The 27,462-nt window shown below is 38.0% G+C and overlaps 1 protein-coding gene across 2 annotated transcripts; it reads left to right on the top strand.

Moving 5' to 3' along the window:
- Window positions 1-890: 890 nt before the first annotated feature.
- Window positions 891-27,335, top strand: LOC107584781 (xin actin-binding repeat-containing protein 2-like). 2 transcript variants are annotated; one of them, XM_016271521.1, is made up of 10 exons: window positions 891-1,153; window positions 8,058-8,154; window positions 13,215-13,345; window positions 14,598-14,732; window positions 14,956-15,024; window positions 15,193-15,259; window positions 15,351-15,454; window positions 17,278-26,353; window positions 26,860-26,993; window positions 27,251-27,335. In XM_016271521.1, exons 1-9 carry the CDS (start codon window positions 968-970, stop codon window positions 26,952-26,954), a joined length of 9,960 nt encoding a protein of 3,319 aa, XP_016127007.1. In that variant the 5' UTR covers window positions 891-967; the 3' UTR covers window positions 26,955-26,993; window positions 27,251-27,335. The 2 variants fall into 2 exon arrangements, with proteins under 2 accessions (XP_016127007.1, XP_016127008.1); XM_016271522.1 differs by having other exon boundaries at window positions 14,959-15,024.
- Window positions 27,336-27,462: the final 127 nt, after the last annotated feature.

Consider the following 27,462-nt stretch of genomic DNA (forward strand, 5'->3'; position numbering starts at 1 on the left):
TATAATTTAATATTGTGGTTATTGTGAACAGATACTGTTAATAGAGCTTGTATGTAACCTAAAATATTCCTAAACATGCAAGGATGAATTACAGTATGGAAATGAGGCACTGCAAATGGAGTTTGCTATAAATGTTCTTGTCACTATGATTGTGATTTAATTTCTCATCATACAGTATGTAGACATGATACTGCAGATCTACATTTCAATTTTATAAGCTGCTAAATGAGTCCAAGTTGCATAATCGAAAGTTTGAAGTATTATCAAAATGTGTAATTTGGAGATATGAAGTTGTGATTCTAAGATAAAATCTCAAAATGTTGGCTTTATAAGTCGCAGTTGTGAAATGTTACGTGTCAATCACAATATGTACAGTACCATCTTATTTTTTTAATACTTTTAACTCCCAGGCAAAAACCATGTGTTTCCCTCAGATTCCCCTTGATCTCATCTCATAGGACCTTAATCTGTGCTTAAGTATATGGCTTTTTTTGTGTGGAAATTTATGGCTGTGTGCAGGATACAGACTCAGGGTGGGTTTTCTTTTTAGGAAATGTGTGTGTGTTGAAAGGAAAGGGTGTTGTGGTCAAGTTTCCATGATTTGTTCAGGAGTGATGTTCATTTCCTGTTGGCAGGAGTGTGCGTGATTATGCTTTACTCAACTGCAGTGCTTTTGAAACCATTAACTTTGGCATTCTGAGTGTGTGTGTGATGATTGTGTTTACTATGCATGAGTTCATAGCATGAGTTCACAGAGACCTTTTTTCTTTTCTTTCTTTTTCTCCTCCTTCAAGGCTGTCCTCGGTTTGTCCGTCTGGTTCGGCCTCCTAGACACCACAACTGTGCCACGCACTTCTTCCTCCACATCCCTCTCTCATTCTCTTTTCCTCTCTCTCATCGTGTCTCTCTTCTTCTGTCCACTCTCTCTCTCTCGTGGGGGAGGCTGGAATATCTGGTTTCCTGAACAATGGAAATTCAATCAGGAAATGGACCTGAGGTGTCGAAAGAAGGAGAGTATGTTCATTCGTCTCCTCTCTCCTTGCGGCCTGTGGACGCTAAAGAGGACCTGGAGGAGAACAGGCGCATTGAGAAGTTTGACATCCCACTCAGCAGCCTGAAGCAAATGTTTGAGAAATCGCCGGCGCAACATGTGGTGAGTCTTAGAACGAAAGAGAAAGAATGAAAGAATGAGAAGGGAAAGAAGACCAATTGAGCTCTTGAGTCTGTCTGTTGATGCAGAGAGATAATGTGTGCATTAAGACAGTTTTTCTGATATTTTGCTGGTGGCTGCAACATGACTAAAGAAAGAGAGCAGATGGAGAAAGAGAAGAGAAAGAGAGAGCGAGAGGAAAAACATTAAAAACAGCTGTTTCTGCATATTTAAAAACATTCAGTCATCTATTCCCAAGGCATTCACATCTTATTTTCCAAGCATTACAAATATAATTTGAAGATTTGTATCACTGATATTTGTTGAGGGTCTGTTTGTTTCCCCTTATCATTCTTTGGTATTTAAAATCTCCTATTTTTTTTTTAAACTTTTTTTTTAAAGTGCCTATATGCAGTAACAGATAGTTAATTGAAAGATTTAAATTGGTTAGCCAGATTAATTAGGGATATTTTTAAATAAACTCAGGATTGTGAGTTCTCTGAAGCATACATCGGGTTAGAGAGCTATTAAAAAGTTTGGGGTCGGCAGGATTTGTTTACTCTTTTAAAAGAAGTCACCAAGTTTTCACCAAGGCATTTATTTGATCAAATATAAAGTGAAAGCAGTAATATTGTGAAATGTTATGTTTTAATATATTTTAAAATGCATTCCTGTGATGGCAAACGTGAATTTTCAGCAGCCATTACTCCAGCCTTCAGTGTCACATGATGCTGAAATAAGATTTTTCTTGCAACTTGCAAAAACTTGGGATTTTGTTTTTTAAAGCATACTTCCGCATTAGGCAGCTATGTTATCAGAGCAGCATATCCACTTTCTCAAACCTGATCAATGGCAGGATAGCCTGCTCAAAAGACTTGTTTAAACTTCCATGCTGCTCTGGTCTAGTTTGGAACTTAGCCAAGCTATTTACCAGAACAACATAGCTGGTAAAACTGTTCAACCAGCATAATCTTTATAGTGATAGGTAAACACCAACACATCTGCATCCAGTGATGGTGACCAGCATTAAAAGGAGGGTAAACTATTCAAGGGGATCCTAGGTTTGTGCTACTGTAAGTTACCATACTTCAAAGAATGGGTTTGAAAGTTTAGTGTTTAACAGTCACAGTTCACTGAAGTGACTGATGGCTGAGAATGAAAAAAATAACGAGACAGGGATGAGAAATAAGTGATACAAGAATGAGAACTGAAAGAGCAGACATGAAAGGAGTATAATATGATTAAGAGAGACAGTATATTAAGAGAGAAGATCCGTTTAAATGATGTGTTTCATAGTTTGGCAGACTGCTTTGTGCTGGAAAGCTCTTGTTTTGCTGGCTTTTTACATAGGAACATTTAATCCATTAAATTACATTGTTGTGAGGTCACAGAGACACAGAGAGAAAAAGGTCACAATCTGGAAATACAGAGAACATGCATCAGCACACACACACACACAAAACAAAGCTACAGACATCCACAACTGAAGCAGCTACTGGCAATAAACTTGTGGGAAGCAGAGCAACTATGCGTTGACGTGCTTTCTCACACACACACACACACACACACACACAACGTTTCACTATGTTATTTAAAACTTATTTTAGGGAGTTCTTTCCGCAACACTGGCTTTCGTATAAGTAACCCTATAATTTGCATGTGGGTAATGTATGTGTGGGGGCAGAGTAAAGCCAACAGACGAAAGTGAGAGAGATATAGAGATAGACATATAAAGAAAGAAAAAATGAACTAATTAGTTTAGCATGGTTTGGTTTTACTCATACTTGCAAGAACACACACACACACACACACACACACACATAAACAAACAAAAGCATTGAGTCAAAAAAGAAGAGGTTGAATGTTATGTTAAGTTGTGGTGATGACCATCATATTCTTTGGAAACTAGGCCAGTTATGTTTTGTTGTATTGTTGTAAAGTGTCACTGTGTATTATCTGTAATGAACAGAGTCACATGGAATAAGCAATGGTAGAATTGCAATGCTCACACCATTCACAAAGTTCTACTCTTCCCCTTCCTATTGCTTGTTCATTTATTCAATATTGTGCCTATTTAAACATGCTAGTTTGTTATCAGCTACCACTAGAAGTGTAGTACACTCTTAAAAATAAAGGTGCTTCACGATGCCATAGAAGAACCTTTTTGTCTAAATGGTTCCATAAAGAACCTTTAACATCTGAAGAACCTTTCTGTTTCACAAAAGGTTCTTTATGGTGAAAAAAGGTTCTTGAGATTATAAAAAGGTAATAAAGAGATGGTTCTTTAAAGAACCTTTGACTGAATGGTTCTTTGTGGAACTAAAAATGGTTCTTCTATGGCATCGCTTGAAGAATCTTTTGAAGCACCTTTATTTTTAAGAGTGTAGTCCAAGCTTAGTTTAGAGTTTAAACACATTTCACCATGTGTAGATCCATGGTCGCCGTGATTTTGCCAAGTAAGACATGTTCCTGGACCAACATCTTTTGTTGATCCTGGATCAACATTACTGTCCAAAAATATGGACCCCTAAACCTAACCTTACCCATAATTTATTCCTAAAATCAGTGTGAAATGATAGCTGATTACCAAGGGTGTAGAAGCACCTAACCCTGAGCGTAAGCCTAAAACAGATATTTCCTGAAAAGTTATCCCACAGCTGTAATTGGTTAATTGGAATGTTGTTCCAGGATCAACAAGGATGTTGATCCAGGAGCATGTTGTATCCATACAAAGGTTCTGAAAGGTTTCCCCCAAGATTTCCCCATTTTTGGTTTCTCCACTGAATAGTTCTTGTTTTTAAATGAACCTAAAAAGTAAATCATCTACAATATATAATTCAGTGTGTAGTATGAGTATGTAAATTTATTTTGCCAATATAACTCTAGTAACTTTGGTATTTCTTTGTCCTGCTGGACAGTATACCTTAGCTTAAGATAGTAGCTTTGAACAGTTTTTTGCTGGTCTTTGCTGCTCATTAGCTCATTAGCCTACCATGTTCCAGAAATTTGGCAAATGCAATATTAAAATATTGATCTTATTGAATATGATTAATCAATACGTGTTTAATTTTTTGGACCTTGGCATTATCAAAATGTTATAACCTGCATAAACCCTGCCCCTTCCTAAAATGACTACAAGTTTACAATCCAATCAACAACCTATACACAGAATCAAGACAGCCTACAGCCCTTTTTTCTTTTTGATAATCTCATTCATTATTACTCAGTTAGGGTATACAGAGAGATTGTCATGATTAAAGGCTGTCAGAGAGAGCCCGAGAAACTTTCATTTCAGACATGAAATCCTTCTCCTGTTATTCATCAGCCACTTCAGAACAGAAAAAAATTCAAATCCTCACATCCTGTTTAAAGTCTAGTTGGATTTTAATTGAGGTCCATCCAAGGTTTACATAACAAGCACTTTTAAACTCTTCAGCAGGCCTAGATCTGTTGTTGCGCATTCTGTCCAGGAGATGTCAATATAAGCGAATGTAAGGCTGTAAACGTCTTGTCATAATGAACTGATACCTAATCAATATGTTCCCACAATCTAATTATTCTATTGAATCTTCATTAATCTGCCTAAAACCTCAGCGAGGCAAAGAATGTTTCTTATGCAACGGAGCAAAGGAGATCATTGTTTGGCTAAGTTTGGATATGTGGTCTCAGTATAAACAAATACATTTTTTGTTTGAACAATGTTTGAGATTTTATTTCACTGTTTGTTTCTTTCAAGCAAATATCTATGTTCAGTATCCAAGGAATAGTGTGAAGCACTTCATAAACCCATGGAGAAAATACCAGAATAATGCAGCATGAATTCCCATGATGGTTATGCTGGTTAGTACTGGTTTGGTACATGCTGTGTATCAGCATGAGTACAGGCAAAGAAATATTTTTGTACTTGCTGTCAATTACCACAGAAATAATTTCACTTGCACACCAGTTTGTAAAAACAGATTAAAATCTTATGTACATTACCCTACTGTTTTTTGAATGCATGAACCAATATGTTTTGAAGCATGGCTGCTGGTTAGAGCTAGTTAAAGCTGGTCCTTAGCTGGTCATGAGCTAGTTTAAGCTGGTCATGTGCTGGTCCTAAGCTGGTCCTGAACAGGAGCTAGTTGCTTATGACCAGCACATGGCCAGCTTAAACCAGCTCAAACCAGAAGCCATGCTTCAAAACATACCTAACCAGCATGCTGGTTTTTTCCAACAGGGTAGTGTTCTTACAATGGCAGTCTATGGGCATTTCACAGGGATAATTGCCAAAATATACACTGTTTCACAAGTATAACTTTGAGAAAAAGAAGTGCACTCAAGTGCATGTTCAATACCGAACACCGGCACCGAACCCCCAACTACCAACTACTGTATGTCATGTATGTAATTACAAATGTATTTACATACATGACATACAGTAGTTGGGGGTTCGGTGCCTTACTCAAGGGTCTCACCTCAGTCGTGGTATTGAGGGTGGAAGATAGCACTGGTTATTCACTCCCCCCACACGGACCTGAGACTCGAACCCACAACCTTTGGGTTACAAGTCCGACTCTCCATTAGGCAACGACTCCTACTTTTCCATTGTAAATCTATTACTGCAGTTTTGTTTGTTTTTATAAACTGAGCTCCGAGTCCAAATTATTTTCTGTAGTAATCAACAGCATTGTCAAACCTCAATACAACTTGAACCTGCAACATTCCTTTACATTTAGTTTTAAATAGACATGAACTCATGCTACACGCTAAAGCTAGCTGACAGTTAATCACTGCCCTGCTACTGCTAAATATACCCAACAAACACAGTAACTATAGCACTAAAAGTGTAGAAAGTATTAGGTGCTGTCATCTCACTCTTTTATAGTTATCCTTGTGCTATGTGTAGCGCTCAGGCTAAAAGCAGCTCCTTGTGACTGTTTCTGGCTGCCTTTAGAACTGTCGGTCAAGGCCTGGGGACAATAATTAGACGTTTGGATGTTCATGCTCTGTCACAGGATGTTCGGTATGTGTTTTTGTCATCTTATGTGTGCATGGTAATCATACCATGTCTACACTTTATGTAGATTAACCTGCGACCTTGTTCAGACTACAAACCCTGTCACCCTCCATCATTCATCTCCTGTGTGTGCATTAAAAATTGTTGGTGGGAAAACAGTTTGTGTTAGCAAGAAAGATGGCTATATATCTGTTTGTGTATGTGTGTAAGAGAGAGAGAGAAAGCTGCCCTGCTGTCTTGTTTTTCTAACTCCAGGTCAGTGACTCGTGTCTAAATATGTCCACTTATCACAGAGACAGGAGAGTAATGGGAGACTCTCAGTGGTGCTTACAAAAACAGGAAATCCCATAAAATAAACACAACAACAACAATATACAAGTATAAAATGCTAAATACATACAGTGCAAAACACAATAAAGTGCTAATATGCTATATGGACATTGTTTTTGGTAAAATTCAGCATTTTTATCGAGGCAGGAACAAATGAAAGCATACTCACCCTCATGTTGTTTTAAACAGTTTTTTTCTTCTGTGGAACACAAAAGGAGTTATTTTCCATACACTGAAAGTAAATGGTGACCACACAAAGCTTTCATATTTCAAGACTTGAAATATAGAGCACTAGTCCGATTAACTACTTTTACAGTGCTTTTATAGGCCTTATTTGTCCTTTCTGGAGTTCTTGATCCCCATCCACTTTCAGTGTGAATAAACGCAGCCCAGACATTCTGCTAAATATAATCTCCTTTTGTTTTCCATGGAAGAAAGAAAATCATACAGGTTTGGAACAACATGAGGGTTAGTAAATAATTACAGAATTTGTATTTTGTGGTGAACTAACCCTTTAAAATATTGCAGTCTTATTTCCTCAAAAACTCTGCGGATATCAATATATTACCTGACGTAGCAACATTAAGTCAAGTGAGCTCATCCTGAATATATGGAGGCCAATTTCTGCCAAAAAGAGTTTTTTTTTCTTGCAATACAGAAAATAAAAGTCAGAAACAGTTAGAAGTCTTTATTCATGTGAAAGCTGGACACCTTTACATGTTTTTCTTTTTTTAATTATTATTTGTCATGATTTTTCAAAAACATAGCCAATGATGATGATTAAACATGCTGAGCTCTTTTTACTGCATGCACGGACTATGCAAATTTAGCAGCTTTGAATGGTTAAGATACTTGCAACAAAAATAAATAAAACATTAAAATAATGTAAAATATTCTACTATTTCTAACACTACACTCTAAGAAAAGTATTGGATTTTCACAGGTGTTTTACCCATTTATTGAATTATTCACTGAATAGTGTTGTGTTTTAGGTTTGAAGAAAATGTCCATAAACTTACCAGAAAATGTACTGGTAATTTATCTGTTTTTCTCTCTTCATTTAAAATACTAAAGCTTAAACTTATGCACTAATGTTGACTGTATTTTTAATGATATGTGACCTCAGTGATATTGCAGAATAGCCTATATGTTTGCTTTTGTTGCGTGTCTAATGACAGTAATATTCAAAATGCATACACATTGAAAATACATTTAAACACATTTTATAAATACATTTCCTTTTGTTTGTATGTAAATATGTTTCATAGTTGGCAGTTTATTTAAATGTTCTCAGCCTCCTTCCCCATTTATGTTCCTCTTTCAAAGGCATTACTATTGACTTGGTGACAGCTTTCAAGCTTCAGGTGAACTCTAGCTTATAAAACAAAAAACTGATTGTTGTTGATATACTGTTAATGATAAATAGACCAAACAAACACACACGTGTGCTTCATGTAACACAGTCTCTGTTCCGAACTTTTGTTCGAGGTCTCGTGGAACTGCTGAATGCAAATTAAACATAGACTAGAAAGTGTTCTCTAACCACACCTGCCTCTCTCTCTCTCTCTCTCTCTCTAGGAAGTGAATAGTTCATATTCGTCAAGTGGGAGAGTTGCAGACAAATATAGTGGTGTAGGAGAAAAAATGTCGAATCAGGACTCAGACTTTGGTGGATGTGAGTATCTTTTGGATTATAATACATATACTTATAATACAGTAACACAGTTTCTTTTCAATTGAACACCAGCATTTTGTAATTCACCATAAAGATGTTTATGTTCGGCTATTTAAAGACTGATTCAGGAAATTTGAAACTGTACTGTTATCAATCTCTTCATTTTTTCATATGATTTACATGTTTGTGGAAATTCAGTGTGTGTGTGTGTGTGTGTGTGTGTGTGTGTAAAGGTGACATGATTAAAGACTTCACACATTGCTGTCTAGCATGATGACAACTGTGATGACAGACTTCAGCTTTAGTGTTCATGCATGTATGTGTATATATGTATGTACATGTGTTTGGATTTCTGCTGCAATCTTGTTCTTAAGGCATGCACTTATTTCTGTTATTTTGAGTTTAATCAGATATAGTCTTAAAAGAATGCCTATTAGACCCAAACTTTACTTTACAATGCTTGAGTGTACAAGTTTTTAAATATATGCAGTGACAATCGTATGCTAGTGGGAGACCTGTGTAATTTATTAGGTTTGTTTGACAGGTGAGTTGATTTATGTATGGTCAGTGTCTGCGTGTGTCTGTCTTTGGTTATCCATCTTTCATTCTTTAAATCGGGCTATCAGCTCGTCTTTTAAATAGACAACCTTGTTCACGACTAGTCCACACACATACACATACATTCACACATGCATATCCTCCTACTCTGGATATGTTGATGTTCATCGCTCAAATGTGTTGCATTCTCTTGAGTGTTGGTGTCTGACATCATGTGATGCATGGCTTTAATGCTGTCCGGGAGAATTAGAGGAAATTTGATATTTGTTATGATTGTATATTTTCTCCTCAGTCTCTCCTTCTTTGTCTTAACTTTTTGTCTTTACTTTTTTAAGCGCCAAAGCTGGCTGCCTAGATTTTTAAATTTTATAAGATTTTTTTTTTCTAACATAAAAAGCACACAGCATCCATTTATGTCCAATAATTCAATTTCATCTAAACAATTATGGCTGTTAAAATTAAAGGGACATTATAGTTATTATAGTTTACTAAAACTAAAAAGTAATGCATAAACAAAAATAAATAAATTAAATTAAACAATAAAAAAATTTAAATTAAACAAAAATTGTTGCTTATAATAAATATTAATTTTGTTATTTATAATAAAATAAACATGGAAATATATATATAGTCCTGACTTATTTCTGACACTTACGCCAACACATACAAACAAATGTAAGATCTTTCTGGAAGTGCTTTATATTACTAAGAGCTTTGTAGTAGCTGTCACCTCCTCTTTAAATGGAGAAAGTTCTGTTGAAAATTGTGTTTATCCTTATGTATTCACCCTCATATTGTTCCAGGTTTGTATGTTGTTTTTTCCATGGAACACAAAAGGAAACATTTTTGAAGAATTTTCCAGACAATCACTTTCCATGTCTGTTTATTTCCAAAAACATAATAGGCACCACAGACGTAGACCATATGTGACTTGTGTGCTACAAGTCTTCTAGAGCCACACTATAGCTTTCTATAAGGAACAGACTGAAATTTAAATCATTATTTATATTATTTATTTATAAATCAGTATTTATTGAGATTATCAGTCACGTTTTAGGGCTGTTCCTCACACAAAGCTAATTACTTCAGAAGACTTGGAATATAGCAAACGCAATATATGGACTACTTTAATGATACATTTATGTATGTTTGTGTGATTTGTGGAGCTTAACAGATGTGGTAACTATGAACTGAAAAAGATTTACGTGGTGATTTTACACCCTGAGGGTACTGACTGAATCTTCTTTTTTGGGAAACTATTCTTTTTATCATTTTAAAAATGCAAACATGTGAAATTAGCATTTTATTAAAGCCAAGGATGAATGACCCTAAAATCTCTCAGACAGCAGGGTGCCTCTCCCCCTCAGTGTGTCTGTCTGTCTGTCTGTCTGTCTCTCTGTGACTTCAGGTTAAGGGCATGTTGAGCAGCTTATCTAAAAAAAGGCCTAGCAGACTGGCAATCTTTTAAAGAGGAGGAGGGTAATAGTAGGGGCCTCTGAAATACAACCAGCTGTCCCTGCCCTCCATCACACTGAACCGGACAGTAGACTGGAGCTGGTCTCCAAACATACACTCATACTTTTACACAAGGACGCTGGGTGGGATTGGGATCTCCAGGTGGGATCTTGATTGTCCAGGTGACACTATAGTAACGTTGAAGTACATAGAGGAAACGTCAGACCTCTGTAGGTGAGTGCACTTCAACAGAAGTGGTTTCTGATGTAGATGTCTGTTGTACTTCTCTAGTATATCACTAGAGAGGAAGTCTCATTTGGAAGATGCATGGCTTATAATTTAACCAATTTGATGAAGAATTAAAGTGATCAGTGCTACTCATTAATTCATTATTTGATAATAATCTCATAAAACACTGATTCTGAGCCTTTTTTAAATTAAAATGTTAAATTAGGTTGAGTTTATACATTTCCAGGTTTATAGAGCGAAAGGCCAATGGTGCATGTGCACGTGTTCAGGAGCACTCATTAAGATTGCATGAAGAGGACACATGGCATTTTGTTACATCCTAATGGAGTTGAGCAAAATGAATATTGATGAGTATTATTTATATAAACAGAAATTAATAACAGGGGTTCTTTTGTTAAACCAAAGACTTTCAGATTTTTCCGATACCTGTTCTATTTTGTTTACTTGGCTATTTCAGTAAGACAAGAACTTCAAGTTTTGGGTTTTAGCAATTCAAAACTTATTGTGCTTTTCATTTAACAATAACAATGCACTACAGTTGAAGTAAGTAGTAGCAGTTGGTTCCAAGAATTCAAAGTTGTATGAACAATTATATGGACAATGTGAAGAAAAATGGAAAATGAGATGAGTGAGACATGTGAACTCTATAAACTGTCTTTTTTCTAATGTGCATTGTGGTTGTTGTGTGGCAGTGAGTGTCATGTATGTTGGTTCAGTCCATGAGTGTCTTAGAATAGAGTCCCAAAGACCGGGCTTTCTGAATTTAGCCTGTAAGCTACTGCTGCATTCCATAGACTACAGTCTAGAATATTACAGGCCTGCTGACATAATGCTTACACAGATTAATCACACATTTAACAGATGTCTAATACTGCTATACTGACAAAGTGAACCAAACCCAGAGCAGTAATTTATCAAAATAACAAATAAATAAAATAAAATAAAACAATCAATCTACACTCCTTCCTATTCCTGTTAGTCATTAGTGACATAAAAAGTCAGAACTGTGGCAGATAATGTTATTAGAGAAGTAGAAACCTGAATGATAGACAAGTGACTGATATAAAGATTGCTATGGTTTTGCATTTTAGGAAGTCACTCTTACTGGGCACCTCACACTCTTTCTCCCTCTCTGAAATATGAAACTAGTGGGCCTTGGATTAAAATAAGTCTTCTTTAATTGCTCTCGGTATTGTGGTTACTTCACGTCATGGTAATGGACGATAGTCTAGAAAGCCGCCAACCCCTGCGGGTCTAGATACTTGGAGGTTTTCTGGAATGTTCATCGTCCATCTTCCCTGCTGATGTCTTTCTCTTCTCATCATGACAAATAAGTGTGTGATCCCTCTGTCTCCACATTCCCTCGTCTCTGTGTTTGAGAAGTGTCAGATACCCTCAGGTATATCGTTTCTGTTCAACAGCTACTAAAGCCTGCTTATTCTGGATGTGAATCATCTCTATCCCTCTGCTAGGCTAGTTTTACACTGGCATGCTCTGAATAACTGCTCTGCTAAAATTAACAGTTCAGGGAACATATCTCGGTCACATGGTGATACGGTCATGCTTTACTGATGCAAGAAAAGCAGTGTGGGTGTATGACACAGTACAAAGATCGGACTTGAAATCATCAGCTAATAGCATTGCAGTACAGCCTCCATAGGCTCTTATCTTTATGAGTGATGGACAGAATTCAAATGTTTAATCGATGAAGAATTTAAAATGCGCAACTGTTCAAAGAGCTAGCCTGCGTCTGAAAATAATGTTTTGATGCAACTTTCCCAAATTCGCTTTTTCCTCTCCATTGCGAGTTTATATCTTGCAATTTTGACTTTTTTCTCAATTCTGAGTTTACAATATATATATATATATATATATTTGTTTATTTGTTTTGGTTTCCACCACTGAATTAAAAATGCAACTGCAATTTTGTCCTCACAATTCAGACTTTTTCTCGCAATTGCAAGCTTATATCTCACAATTCTGAGTTTATATCTCGCAATTGTGAACTGTGAGATGTAAACTCATAAGTGCAAGAAAAAGTCAGAGTTGTGAGATTAAAAAAAAAGATATAAAATTATATAAAAGCAAGCTTAGATACTATAGTATTACCTAGATAATTACTACAGTATTAATCATAATAAAATAATTGCATTGTCATTATAAAATAACTTTGTACATCAGCCACTACATTTCTGGCTAATACTGATAAGCCATTTGTAACAGTGTTATTAAATTCTTGGTGTTATAAAAAGTTCTTCAAATATAAATATATCATTGTAAATAATACATTTATCATTATTGATAATACTAATACATTAAAAAAGAAACTCTTATATTGTTACTGACAGATATGTTAAAATTATATTGTGCATCCTCATAACTCCCATGTAATATATTTAAATGACCTTATATGTGTAAAAACCCTTACCAGAGCGGTAGTGGTGATGGCTTCGGTGATCCAACTTTGAAAACCGTGATTGATGAGAACGACATGCATGCTTATGACATCATTTCTCATCTTGTCTTTAGAGCCATCTATAGACTGGGAGACACAGAGAGAGAGAGAGAGAGAGAGAGAGAGCTGTCACAATACATCCCTGTTGTCAGTTTGACTTTGTCTGGTTAAATTTACTATTGAAAATATGACAGATGTGATGTGATCTCCAATCTAACATTAATTTTCCATGAACCAATAAAGAGACCTGAGTCAGGGTGAAGAAATGTATTTATTTATGTCACAGATTCAGGTTTAATGATGCACACCCTGCAACCTGACTGTGTCTCTGTGTGTATTTCAGCGGCGGGCAGCGTAGGCGTTTCACCGTCTAGAGAGATACAAGCCGACGGCGAGGCTGAGACTGTGCCTCTCAAGCAGAGACTGGCTTTATACCAAGCTGCCACTACCAAGGAGGAGAGAAGCCCATCTGTGGTATTTACCAGCACGAACATGCATTGCACACATACTCACAAACACGCATGAACATATGCTAGCCCACACACTCATTTCATATTACCTGTAGTGAAGTAAAAATAGGCACATATTTCTTCTTGTCTAAGGCCTTCCACCTCCTATTTAATATTTGCAATTCAGAAAAAATCCTTTCAGCCCATATAAGCATGCAGTACTTAATGGCTGTGTAATACATAATAGATGCATAAAATACACATTAAATCCATTTGCACGTTATTGATCCCAGGGGGGAATTTGGGTTGCATTAAATAATTTGAGATGGCAGTTACTGGATGAGGATTACACAGTGTCCTAAACCATTTGTTTTCATTTCATATTACCTGTAGTGAAGTAAAAATAGGCACATATTTCTTCTTGTCTAAGGCCTTCCACCTCCTATTTAATATTTGCAATTCAGAAAAAATCCTTTCACCCCATATAAGCATGCAGTACTTAATGGCTGTGTAATACATAATAGATGCATAAAATACACATTAAATCCATTTGCACGTTATTGATCCCAGGGGGGAATTTGGGTTGCATTAAATAATTTGAGATGGCAGTTACTGGATGAGGATTACACAGTGTCCTAAACCATTTGTGCTTGTATCCTAACCAGATACAACCATGGAAATACATTTTGTCGGTTGCTTGGTTTTTATAGAGCCTTTTCTTTGATAATGATATACATTGATATAAGTTTTAGAAATGTTATTGTGTGTTGTTGTCATTTTTATTATGTTTTGTTGTTTTTGAATGTCTATATACTTTTTATTTAGCTTTTTTAATGTTAGTACTTCAATTTAAACTAAACAAAAATGAGAAATATTCCCTTGGCAACTGAAAGTTTTTTTTATATTTTATATTAAATTATATGTTGTTTTATATTTCTGGTTATAGTTTATTAGCTAATGATAATAATCCTTCAGTAATTACGTCAATTTGTAGACTGGAAGGTTCTCTAAGTACAGACTTGCATATTTTTTCATTTTCTATTGGGCAATTTAGAATATAATTTAATACTAAAGGATTAACAATAACGAATACTGATGTCAGAAGATACTGTGTGTTTGGTTCTAAGTAAATTAAAGAAATTAAAGACTTTGTTTTCAACCTTGTAGTGCCCCCTAGAGGAGAATCATATGTCTCATATCTATTCTATGTATGTAAGCTCATGCATACCGTATGTATATTTATGAATGTGTATTACCATTTTATTTTGTGTTTCAAGGTCATGGACAGCTCTGAGCCATGCTCTCTGCCAGGCGGACTGGCCAGTGTCAAGAAACAGTTTGAAAGCCAAGAGTTCAGTTCCTCTTCTGCATCCCAAAGCACTGTTACACAATACCACCAACAGCAGAGACAGGTACTGCAGATGAATACACAAGGGACCCACAACACTAACTCAATTCCACAAAAGTACAGTTTGCAATGCTGCTGAATCCCCTATTTGTTAATGCAATAAACATGACTAATTTTCATATCACAAGGCACTCAGCAGCACTACGCTGTGGATTATATCATACTAACAGCAGTGAGTTGCATATTGTGTATGTTTGTCTAACAACAGGTGTTCTCTGTCTTAATAGCAGGTAGTGAGTTCATCAGAGGTGACGGTACAAAGCAGTGTGACAGAAAGCAGTACCTCAAATGCACAGGTACACCCACACAAGATGTGCGATGCCCAATAAAAAATTCTGTTATCATTTACTCACTTTCATTCTGTTCCAAACTCTATAAAGTTTACTACAAAACCTATATTTTGTTGGTAGACATTCTTTTTATAAGGTATTATTTAGGAGTGCTGCTCACTGTTTTCATGTTAGGTTTCCCTGGGCCAGAATGTTCATCAGAGTGTGGCCTCAAGTTTTGGGGATCATTATGATGAGAAAGGTACTGTTCAAAAGCAGTTTTTTTTATAACAAATCACCTCATATTTTTTTCTAATTTTCTCATTCTCATTCCATTTTTTAACCTGTTAAAGTGATGGTAATTGGAGAACAGAATTTGCCAAAAATTTCTACTCAAGCCCTGAAACAGCAGCATGAAAAAAGTATTGAGGAGGCCACTCCACCCAAGCATATCAAGGTAAAAATGACGTATACTGATGAAGACAGTAATATGTTTTACCTGCGGTTAAAAAAGGTTAAAATGTAGTCACTTAAAATATATTTATTTTTTGTTCTAGGGGTTGGTTTTTATTCAAACAGATCTCCCTGTTTCTTTCATGTATGTTACACAACTGTCTTAGATGTTACTGGTTTATCCTTGTCAGAGATCCAGGTATGGATCTTTGCCAATTTTAAATGGAAATGAAAACCAGATTAACAATTTCATTATAGAATAACATTCATTATATTATCATTTAAATTTTCACTGTGACAATGCATTGTCTATGGCAAACTGAAAAATAAAATGGAGTTGGCGATTTGATATTTCATTTTCACTGCAATCTTGAGGCAAGACTGACAATATTAAAATGAAAAGGTAAACGTGAAGAAAATGCAAATACAGTTTTTACAAAACTTTTTATTAATGCTCACGCAAAAGTAGTGACACGATTCAAAATAAAATATAAAGTTTAGTTTTTGTTTTATTGCCTCTTTTATTTCACAGTTTTCATTTTTGTCTTCATTTTCAAAGTCAACCTGTCTGCAAATTCTGTTAATCAGTGGGGTTATTGTTCAAGTGATGTGTCTGAGGGCGTAAGTATGGAAAAACCCACATTATTTAAAAAAGGAGGTAATTTGTAATCCTAAAGAGCCAGGGGGACTTGAGGTCTTGGATTATAGTACACTTAATGACACTTTCAAAATTAAATGGTTAATAGAGTTTATGAAGAATAGAGTTCCTAAAGTCCTTGGAATGTATTTCCTAATTATATAGGCTATTTAATACTCTTGGAAGCATAAACTTTTTGATGAAATGTAATTTTACTGTCGACAACATTTTTGAAGTGTATGACAACAAATACTAATGGGAATTGAATCAAGTATGATAGAATAAAGATTTGTTTTTAAATAGTATGTCCTTGTTATTCCATATTAAATAATTGTGGGGTGAGAAATTGTGCTTACATACCAATTTCCATGCTAGCAGGGTTTGTCTATGAAACCCAGCCAATTTGACAGGAATTTTGTCTTGCCTCGAGATTGCAGTGAAAACTAAATGTAAAATCACCAACTGCATTTTTTTTTCAATTTGACAGGGACAATGCCTTGTCACAGAAAATAAAAATAAAAATAAAATAATTTCATTTTTTCATTTTGGCACATATTTTGCGTGCAGTTTTCTATAATTAAATAGTTAATCTGGTTTTCATTTTCATTTTTATAATTGAATTGATTTATTTAAAATTGGCAGAAAATACCTTACATCCATATCCAGGTGCTCAACTATGAAATTTAATATGAGAAATATAAGTATGAATACATTTCATATCAATCACAATGTGGAAAATTAAGCTAAAATCATGTAAAAAAAAAAATGCACAAGACATAATGCAAGATATGAAACAAATGTTTAAATTGTCATTTTCAGAATCATGTTAAACACAATAAATAATTTGAGATGTGGTGGAAATGATACTTTGGTGTAAAAAGTATACAAAAAAAGAAAAAACAGAACTCTTCTGCGATGCATATCTCCACCATTCGCAAATGAATAAAAAAATCTAATAAGAGTGTAAAAAATGTCCACAGGGCCAAAAGTGTCCATATTTGAAGAAACACCCATATGTAACCCATATGTAATTGAGCATAAATCAACTTTGTCTACACTGACTATTCAATTCAAGCATATTTCTTTCTGTCACTCCTTTTCTCTGCTTATACATAAAATTAAAAGTAGAATATATTTTATGCACAAGATGATGTATTGATAAAAGATTATGCTTGTCTTTTCATCTAAAGATTGATTTTGATTACAACCAGTTTCCTTGGGCCCCAGTAAATGTTTCTTCAAAGACTACTGCCACAGGTAGCTATGAGACCATGTCCGTCACTAAAACAATGCAAGAGGCCTCTACCTCCTCTGTGGCTTCCTCCCAATATGAGGCCGTGGAGCATTTCTCACAACCAGTATCTGGCACACATCAGTTTCAAATGACTTCCCAAGTCCCAGAATGTTGTCCTTCCCCTAAGCCAACAGATGCACCAACTTCAGCCAAATATGCTGTCAATAAAGAGCAGTACTCTAAGCAGAGGAACCTCTATGAACTTAAGCGTCTCTACAAGCATATTCACCCAGAAGTGCGTAAAAACCTGGAACATGACTTCTTCACTGAAGTGACCGACACAGAGCAAACTTATGTGGACAGTGATGAGGAGGTGAGCAGAGACATTCAGCAAGCACGCTATGTTTTTGAAAACAGCGGAAGTACCAGTCCTGGCAAGTGCATAAGTCCGGAGAGAGAGTATTTGGAGTGGGATGAGATCCTGAAAGGCGAGGTGCAGTCAATGCGCTGGATGTTTGAGAACAAGCCCCTAGATTCCATTAAAGATGGCACACCAGATGAGGATGAGGGAAAGAACATAGCCCAACAAGAAATCATCGCTGGAAAAGATGTGAAGTATACTACATGGATGTTTGAAACACAGCCCATGGATGTTCTAGGTACAGAAAAAAACGACTCAGCAGAGCACAGTGGAAAACTAGAGCTAGCAAGGGGAGATGTCCAGACTGCAACATGGCTGTTTGAGACACAATCGCTGGACTCACTCAACAGAATTTACCAAGAGGATGAGCAAGAGACACAGGTGATGTATACTAAAGACATTGCTAGGGGTGATGTGAAAACTGCTAGGTACTTGTTTGAAACACAGCACCTGGACAGACTTGGACACACTGAGACTATCGATGAAAGTCACTTCCTGCAGCTGAAATCAGAGCTTGAAGAAGTCAAGGGTGAGGTAAAGAAAACAACCAAGATGTTCGAAACACAACCCATGTGTGTCATCCGCGGTGACTCTGGAGAGATGCTGGAGATTACCAAGGTGCGACGTGAAGAAACCGAGAAAGGTGATGTCAGGACATCACGCTGGCTCTTTGAAACTCAGCCTCTGGACCTGATCAACAAGGATCCAAGCAAAGTCAAATTAATCTGTGGGGTCTCCATGGAGGAAAATTACCAGGGTGAGGTGAACAGAGGAAGATGGCTGTTTGAGACAAAGACACTCGATCAAATCAAGGATGAAGAATGGGAAAGCACAAAGATTCAGAAGGAGGAGATCTTAGGTGCAGATGTGAGGAGACACTGCAATATCTTTGAAACACAGCCAATAGATAAACTTAAAGATAATACCAATGCAAGACCAATGGACCCAGAAGACATTATAGGTGGTGATGTTACTTCTACTAGGCATTTGTTTGAAACAGTGCCAATGGAGAATCTGAAAGAGTTACCAGAAGTTGGCAAGCTACAAAAGGTGCTAGCTTCAGAAGAAGAGAAAGGTGATGTGAGACACCAGAGGTGGTTGTTTGAAAGCAAACCTCTTGAGCAGATCAGAGAGGAGAAGAAAGAGATCACACGGACTATTAATTTAGAGGACCTTGAAAAGGGTGATGTCACAAATTACAAGGAAATATTTGAGACCATGGACCTGAGCAAATGTACAGATGCACAAAAAATACAAGTGGAAGGTGTCACCAGTGGCTCAGTGAAATCAAATAAAGTATTATTTGAGTCAACACCCTTGTATGCTGTACAGGACAGCTCAGGACACTACCATGAAGTTAAAACCGTGCGCAGAGAGGAAGTTGTAAAAGGAGATGTGAGAAGCTGCAAGTGGATGTTTGAAACTTGTCCCATTGATCAGTTTGATGAGAGCATCACTAAGTTCCAGATAATCAAAGGAATATCTAAAGAAGAAATCCAATCAGGGGATGTCAAAACTGCCAAATGGCTTTTTGAAACCCAGCCACTTGACGGCATTAAATACTTCAACTTAGAGGAAGAGGACAACAAGAAAAATGAGAGCATTGAGATCCAAAGAGGCGACGTTAAAACATGCAGATGGTTGTTCGAAACCCAGCCAATGGATGTCTTGTATGAGAAAGTAGAGACAAAGACTGAGGACACTACTGACGTCCAGAAAGGAGATGTTAAAACCTGTACATGGCTTTTTGAGACTCAGACTCTTGATAGCATCAAGGATGAGTCTGAGACAATCCTGAAAACTTGCACAGTAAAGCAAAATGATGTAAAAGGTAAGGATGTACGTCTAGTGCGTTTCCTATTTGAGACTGAAAACCTAGAAAACATCACTGACGACGAGGATCATGGTGGCTTTAAGCGAATCACTGAGATTGACATTCACTCTGGAGATGTATCACGAATGAAGTACATCTTTGAGAATCAGTCCTCTGATATCATGACATCTACATCTGAGGAGACCATGCAGAAAATCAAAAGCTGTCAAGCAGAGGACATTCAGAAAGGAAATGTGGTGAACTGTACCTGGATGTTTGAAAACCAACAAATTGATTCCATCAGGGCAAATTCTGAAGAATTCAAGGAGACACGCACGGTAACAGATATTCAGGGAGGTAATGTTGATAAAGGTCGCTTCATTTTTGAGACATACTCATTAGATAAGATTCAGGAGGAGGCATCTGATACTGAGATCAGCAAACTCCAAAGCATCATACACAAGGAGATTGAGAAAGGGGACGTAAAAAACTACACCATGATGTTTGAGACCCAACCACTGTATGCTATCAGGGACAAAGAAGGACACTATCATGAGGTTACTACAGTCACAAAAGAAGAGATTCTGCGAGGAGATGTGGTTGGGGCAAGATGGTTGTTTGAGACAAAGCCCCTTGACTCAATAAGAGACACAGATGAGGTGTATGTCATCAAAGCTGTTACTGAAGAAGACATCCAAAAAGGAGATGTCAGCACAGCCAGGTGGAGGTTTGAAACTCAGCCTCTAGATGAGATTGCAGAGGATATGAAAGTTGCTGTTAAAACAGTAGCAGACATCCAAGCGGGGGATGTGAAAACAAACAAACAGCGTTTTGAAATGGATGACCTATCAAAGAAATATGTGAAAACCGTTAGTGTCAGTGAGATTCAGAGAGGTAACGTGAGAAGCTCCACGTGGATGTTTGAAACACGAACTATTGACAAGATCCATGGTGAAGGTACGGAGTATGACGAGATGGAGAAGGTGACACGCGAAGAAGTGGTAAAAGGTGATGTTAAGCAGTCTGTGTGGCTCTTTGAAAAGGAACCACTTGATCGCATCAAGGAAGTTGATGAAACAGATACTGTAATTTCTCGTGAAGAAATCCCAAAAGCCGATGTGAAAACAACGACATGGTTGTTTGAAACCACCCCCCTAACCGAGTTCAATGAGAGCAGTGTGGAGAGAAAAGAGATTGTTGGTAAGAGCATCAAGGCAACCCTAGAAGAGCTGTATACTCAGAAAATGGTTGAATCACAAGGTATTCTAATTGAGGCAGATGAGATTGGAGATGTCAGAATGGCTAAATACAAACTTCTAAACCAGGACACTCCAGAGATCCAGAGAGAAGAGGTAATACTTGGAGACCTGAACAACATTATGATGAACCTGCTCAACAGACGTGAGACAACAGAGAGGGCAATCACCATAGACAGGGAGGAAAGAGGAAATATCAACTCAACTGTCCAACAGCTCTTTAATCAGAATAAGAGAGATAATGTTGAGAAAGAGCAAATTATCAGAGGAGATTTCCAAGAGGCAATTAATAACTTGCTGAAGCAAGAAGGATCTTCCAAACGTGGCATTCTGATTCAAGAAGATGAGAAAGGAGATGTGAAAATGACCATATACTCACTCCTCAATAAAGAAAGTGAGAGCAATGTTGAGAAAGAGGATATAGTTAGAGGAAATATTCGTGGAACACTGCACAGGCTGCTGGGTAGTGCTGATGCAAAGGACTCGTCCTCTAAGATAACTGTGGGAGAAGCAGAAAGAGGAAATGTCAGTTTTTATTCTACGTGTATTGAGTCTGGGGCAATGGACTACCTCAGGCAACTTCAGATGGGGACTGATGAAACTGTTGAGGAAAAAGTGAAAGAAAAGATTATTGGAGGTGATGTAGAACAAACGAAACAGATTTTAAGAAAAAAACAGCAAACAATAGGACGAACTGTTACTGAAGATGATATTGTACCTGGTGATGTAAATAACACAGTACAGGTGTTTATGATGGAACCTGTATTATCCCTTCATAACATGCAGAAAGTGGAGATAGTAAAGGGAGACTTGAGAGCCACTCTTGACTCTCTCGCACAAGCTGTAAACCAAAGTGTTGTCATAGAAAAAGAAGAGATAGTCAAAGGAGATATCTGCACAACACTTAGGTCCCTTGAGGAGGCTCAAAACCAACTGAAAGAAATAGAAAAGCCTGAAATTGTCCCTGGTGACATCAAGGGTGCATTAGAATCTCTTGAAAAATCATCATCTGCAAAGACTGAGGTAATTATTGAAGATGTGGTCCCAGGGGATATTAGGGGTACCTTGAAATCCCTGGAGGAGGCAAAGCAGGTGGTGAAAGAGGTTGAGAAAGAGGAGATTGTTAAAGGTGACATTCAGACTGCTCTCCTTAGTCTTCAAGAGGCTTCAACCGAAAAGAGGTTGTTCCAGCACCAAGTAAGTGAACAGGGCGATGTAAAAGGTACAATTCAGCTCTTACTGGAGCCAACCTCATCCCCACATATGCAGAGGAGGCCAAGCACAGAGGGTGACATAAAATCCTCTATCAAATCACTTTATGAGCAGGAGCAAGTGCAAATTGAGAAAGAAGAGGTGATTAAGGGAGATGTTCTGGGCACTATTAAATCCCTGATGAAGAAGAAAGAGCAATCAAAACACAAATCAAAAATGAATCCTCATAAGAAAGCTAAAGCTCTCATTAAGAATCCAGTTCCCCCTCAACAAGCAGCCCGTGAATGCCCAACTGGAGCTAAAACTGAGGAAAAGCCAACAAATCCACCTCCAGTAAGAAACATGCAGCAAAGCAGCACACAAAAGACATCTGAGATCAAATCTTCAGAAAGTCAGACTTCTTCTGAGGAGCATCATTCTACTACTAAACAGATGACAACAGCTGTTCATTCACAAGAGTCCTCTCAAAGCTCTCAAAAGATAAATGTCAAGGAGCAACATATCAAACAAAAACAGAACACACCTAGTACAGTGCTAATAAAGAAGAAGAATGTTGGAGGTCAGATAAGTGGGAAGAAATCTGAAATTGCAGCTGTGTCTTCAGCAACGAGTGCATCAATGGAGGCATCACAATCTAATATTAGCATGAAGCAAACTGAGGAGACAAAGACAGTCACACAGGTTCAAACGACTGTGACAACAGAACAAACCACTGTAACCCAGAAGCAGAACATCAAGAATTTGAAATCAGAAAAAAATGTTAAGAGCCTGAACCGCAATCTCAGTCCCAAAGGAATGATAAAAAAAGTGAAACAACAGCCAGAGATTCACTTTCCACCACCTCCGAGTTCTCCTCCACCCCCCTCTGAATCAGAGCTCTCTTTGCCACCTCCTCCCTCACCAGTGGCAGAAAGTGATGTCCAGCCAGCCCTCTTACCACGCCCTCCTCTGGTCATGAGACAGGACAGTGATCTTCCTCCTCCACCACCTCCACCCCCTGTAATGGAGTCAGACGCCGAATTCTTTCCACCACCTCCTCCACCCCAAGACTTCCTCCCTCCTCCTCCATCTCAACAGGAACTCAGCTCTGTTGCCCAACCTGAAAAGCCAAAAGGCCGAACTTTATTTAAGGTGCCTAAACCTGAGCCTCCAAAGCAATCACAGCCCAAAACATTTAAATGGCAGAAAAAACAAACTGCACCTAATCCACCACCTCCACCTCCCCCATCAGTGACAGAGCAGAGTGAAACTATTGCATCAAACATAACCACAGTTACCGAAACTACAGTGAACATCACCAAGCAAAAGGGATTGGTTAAAACGATTGAACCTCCAGCTCCACATATTACCAAAATTTCATCAGCAATACCTGTGCTACAACCAGCAGCTGAGGAACCACCACGCCCTAAAAAGGTATTTGTTCCACCAATTAAACTTCCACCTCCCCCCGACCTTTCTGCTCAAAAACCAAAACCTGCAAGTAAATTCAAAACACCACTCATGCTTGCAGAGGAGAGATATCACAAACAAAGAGAGGAGGCTGAAAAGAACCAGGGAGAATCTGTTCCCACCTCACCCTCACCTACTAAACCATTTAATGTCAGTGAAATTAAGGTTGAAGCAGAGTCAAGCACACAGAAATCTATACAGCCTCAAATTACTTTTCAGACACAGCAAGAAACATCTAAAGAACCAGAGGCTAAAGAGAAGCCAGATGTGATTCCCAAAGAAACACCAAAATATCCACAGACTCCACCACAGCAAAAGCCACCTGCAAATTTGCAGATAAGTAAACCTTCATTTCCAAAAGTTGGTAAGAAAACAACCACAGAATCCTCTAGCACTGTATTAGATAAAAAGCAGGCATCTACCACTGCTGCCTTAGAGATTAAAAGCCATCCAGCCCATGCAGTTCATCCACTCTCTGTTGCAGAGCAAGTTGAGAGAACAAAAGCTCAATCTGTAAAACAAGAGAGTCTCCAGGCCACAAAAAACATTCAAAATCAGATCACTGCTTCTGTTCAAGCAGAAGAGATCAAGAGCATAGAGACTTGTGTGGCTCAAGAAGTCAAGAAGGTTCCTTCTCAGACCACAAAGATCCCAAAAGTGACCCCTAGCTTTAAGGTGAAAACATTTAAGGTGCCTAAGGTAGAGAAGCCAGAGAAACAAGAAGAGGGAAAGGACACAGTTCAAACAATCGGCACAGAGCAAACAGTGACAGAAACAGGAAAAAATGATGTATCTCAAATATGCATGGGTCAGGAGGGCCTCCAAAAATCCACCAGTGCTGAAGTGAAAGTTGAGAAAAAGGAGGAAATGAGACAAACCAAGCAAGAAATCAAAATGGAGGTTCAGTTGAAGAAGCAAAGACAAACCAAAGTTAAGCAGCCACCACCTGTGGCACCAAGACCCTCAGTTGAGATACATCAAATACAACCAGCAATATCAACAGAGGTACATAAAGGACAAGGGCAGATATCTGTCATTCAGTCCCATCAAGCAGTGAGAGAGGAACATGTCCAGATTCATGAAGAGAGGATGGTCACTCAGAGCACAGTTCAACAACAGAGTACTCAACAAAAAAGTAAATTCCAGATCAGGAAGCAGGTAAAGCCTCCACTGCGGCCTCCAAGCAGAGAGGAGGCCATAAAACAGTCAATGCAGAAAGAGGAGCAAAACAAAACAGAGATTACAAAAGCAGCAGAATCTGAAAAGAGTGCATCAATGACAACTGAAAGTTCTTATGCACAAAAATGTGAAGCGATTCAAAAATTGTTGAGTTATATCAAGGAGTTTGAAGTAACTCCTGCAAAATTGAATCCAAAGTCTTTACAGACAATGCTGAGTATCATTCCTGATTGGCTAGTTGGTTCTGAAGAGAAGGCTGATTTAAGCCGTACTCAGTACAACAAGCAACAAATGAGAGAGGTCATAATCTATGTGCAGAACCTTGCCCTGCCTAAACTAAATTTTTTAGAGGGAAATTTGTCCATTTCAGAGATGGCAAAAAGTGAGTCATCACAGGAGAAAAAAATAGTAGGTGGAGCCACACAGAAAATATCTAAGATTACTATTGGCTCAGCAAAAATAGAGACTCAGAAGAAAGTAGTGGAGGAGAAGAAGACAGAGTGCCAGAGTGAATCAAAGATAACAGAGCTTAAAATGACACCTGAGCTAAGAATGCGGACACCGTCACCTACGTTCATCTGTATTGAGTCCGCCAAGAGGACAGACTCTCCCTTGAGAGTGACACCATCACCCCCTCCTTCTTACAGGTCAGGCACCACACCAACACCTCCATCTCGCTGGTCTGAAATACCAACACGTCGGAACCAATCCACACCCTCTCCTACAATGAGTCGCTCTGAGAAGCTAGCTAAACTAAGAGATACCACAGCCAAACTCTCACAAGGCATGACTCCACCACCCATTCCTTTACCAGAGTACATGATAAAGGCCCAAACAGATTTGGAAGGGTCTCTCTCATCCAGCTGTTCAGAGATTACGGTTGAGACTCACATGATGGAATCATCCCTGACAGATGTCACAGATATCCATGGAGACTCCATGATGACTGTAAAAGACAAGCGTGAGTTCTTTGAAGAGGCTCAGAAAGCAGAGGCCTGTCGTACATATGTACGCAAAGATCCTATTGACATCCCAGACCATCTTGAACCAGATACAGAAGATAATGAGCCAGAGATCCCGGAAACAATCGATGCCCATGAGAGAATGTTAGAGGACTTACCCAGGGTTGACCTGTCCAGGCTTGTTAACAAATTTGAGTCACCCCAGCCTAAAGTTTATGCTCGAAAGGAGCCCATTGTGATTACTGAGAGACTTGGAAGTGACACAGAAGATGCTGAACCCGAGAAGAAGTCATCTTTGGTGGAGGACATACCAAGCTTTGATGTTAAAGCCCTCAAGAATGTCTTTGAAATGGGTGAGCAAGCCCACCAGTACCTAAGGAAAGAGAGAAAGAATCCTGAAAAACAAGAGGAAGCACCTGAAGGATTTTCTCAAACTAAATCTGTAAATGAGCACTTCTCCACTGTAGATGAGTTTGGAAACACTGTAATAGGCTCAACTGAAACAACCTCCCAGTCTCGGAGTGTGACAACCCGTGGTGATCCACCAACTTACGCAGCTGTAGTAAGAGGGAATGTTCCTGTCCTGGATGTTCCACCAGAGGCCTCTGCAGAGGAGTTACTAAAGAACTTCCAGCAGACATGGGCAGAGAGTGAAAATGTCTTCAAAAACCTGGGCTTCACTGTGTCTGAGCAACACAGATCACAGACTGTTTCCCACCAGCACCAGACTGTTGTCACCGGTAAACCTATCTGATGAGCATGGAAAGGTTAACAAGAGTGCGGAGTGATGACTAAAACAGTGATGGTGTGTTTGCATTTGACAAACAGTGATGCTTTAGGCATTCCTTTTGTCTGTATTTTTATTTTGATCTTTTAGTTTGTGTTCATAATGGAGTGCTGCTAAACTAGATATCATAGTCAAAGTGAATATTATTATTATTTTGTGATTATTGACTGAATATTTGACCTAATGCCCTTTATATGTAATGAGACTGTGCTGAGGTCCAGATGTGATGTTTGCATTTGTATCTCACCTCCCTAAATGCATGTGGTGCTTAAATGTTTTCATTCTAACAACTACAGTATACTAACAGCTTCTTGTTTCTTTTCAATATTTTTTAACTCACCAACCTCTGCTCATTTAAGTATAATGAAACGGTCTGGTGTCTGTCCATGTGCGTCTGTGTATGAATGTGTGCTGACTGATTTAAAAGCATTTTCTGATGCTAGTCTCTTTCTCTGACAGAAAATACGGGTGCCAGAGTCCGAACTGTGTCGGGTATGTCGGAAGAGGGTGTATCCCATGGAGTCGCTCATAGCAAACAAGCAAAACTTCCATAAAAGCTGTTTTAGATGTGCCCACTGCAGCAGCCAGCTAAGGTAGATGCTTCTTTTGACACTAATCCAAGATGTTTTCAACATTTTAATGTGCTACAGCGTGGAACAAGAAGGAAAAAAGTTGAAAAGTTGATATGCATCATGATTCCATGCAGGTTCAGAAGTTTATTTGATTGGGGAGTTATGAGTATGTGAGCTGTTCTTGCTGTAATGACAGAATTCGAACAGAATTAACAGATTCAAATCTGATATTTGTGTATGACTGATTTCTCATATTTGTGTGTTTCTCTCTGCTTCAGTCTTGGAAATTATGCTTCTCTCCATGGACGAATGTACTGCAAGCCACACTACAAACAACTTTTCAAGTCTAAAGGCAACTATGATGAAGGGTTTGGAGAAAGGCCCCACAAAGAACTTTGGAGTACAAAGAATCAGAACAACTCGTCAGAGACAACTTACACGAAAAACAACCCTCCTGTCAATTTTAATGTAACTCACAGCCCACAAGAAA

This window comes from Sinocyclocheilus grahami, unplaced genomic scaffold (genome assembly GCF_001515645.1).
Source record: "Sinocyclocheilus grahami isolate Dianchi unplaced genomic scaffold, SAMN03320097.WGS_v1.1 scaffold63.1, whole genome shotgun sequence".
Classification (NCBI taxonomy): domain Eukaryota; kingdom Metazoa; phylum Chordata; class Actinopteri; order Cypriniformes; family Cyprinidae; genus Sinocyclocheilus; species Sinocyclocheilus grahami.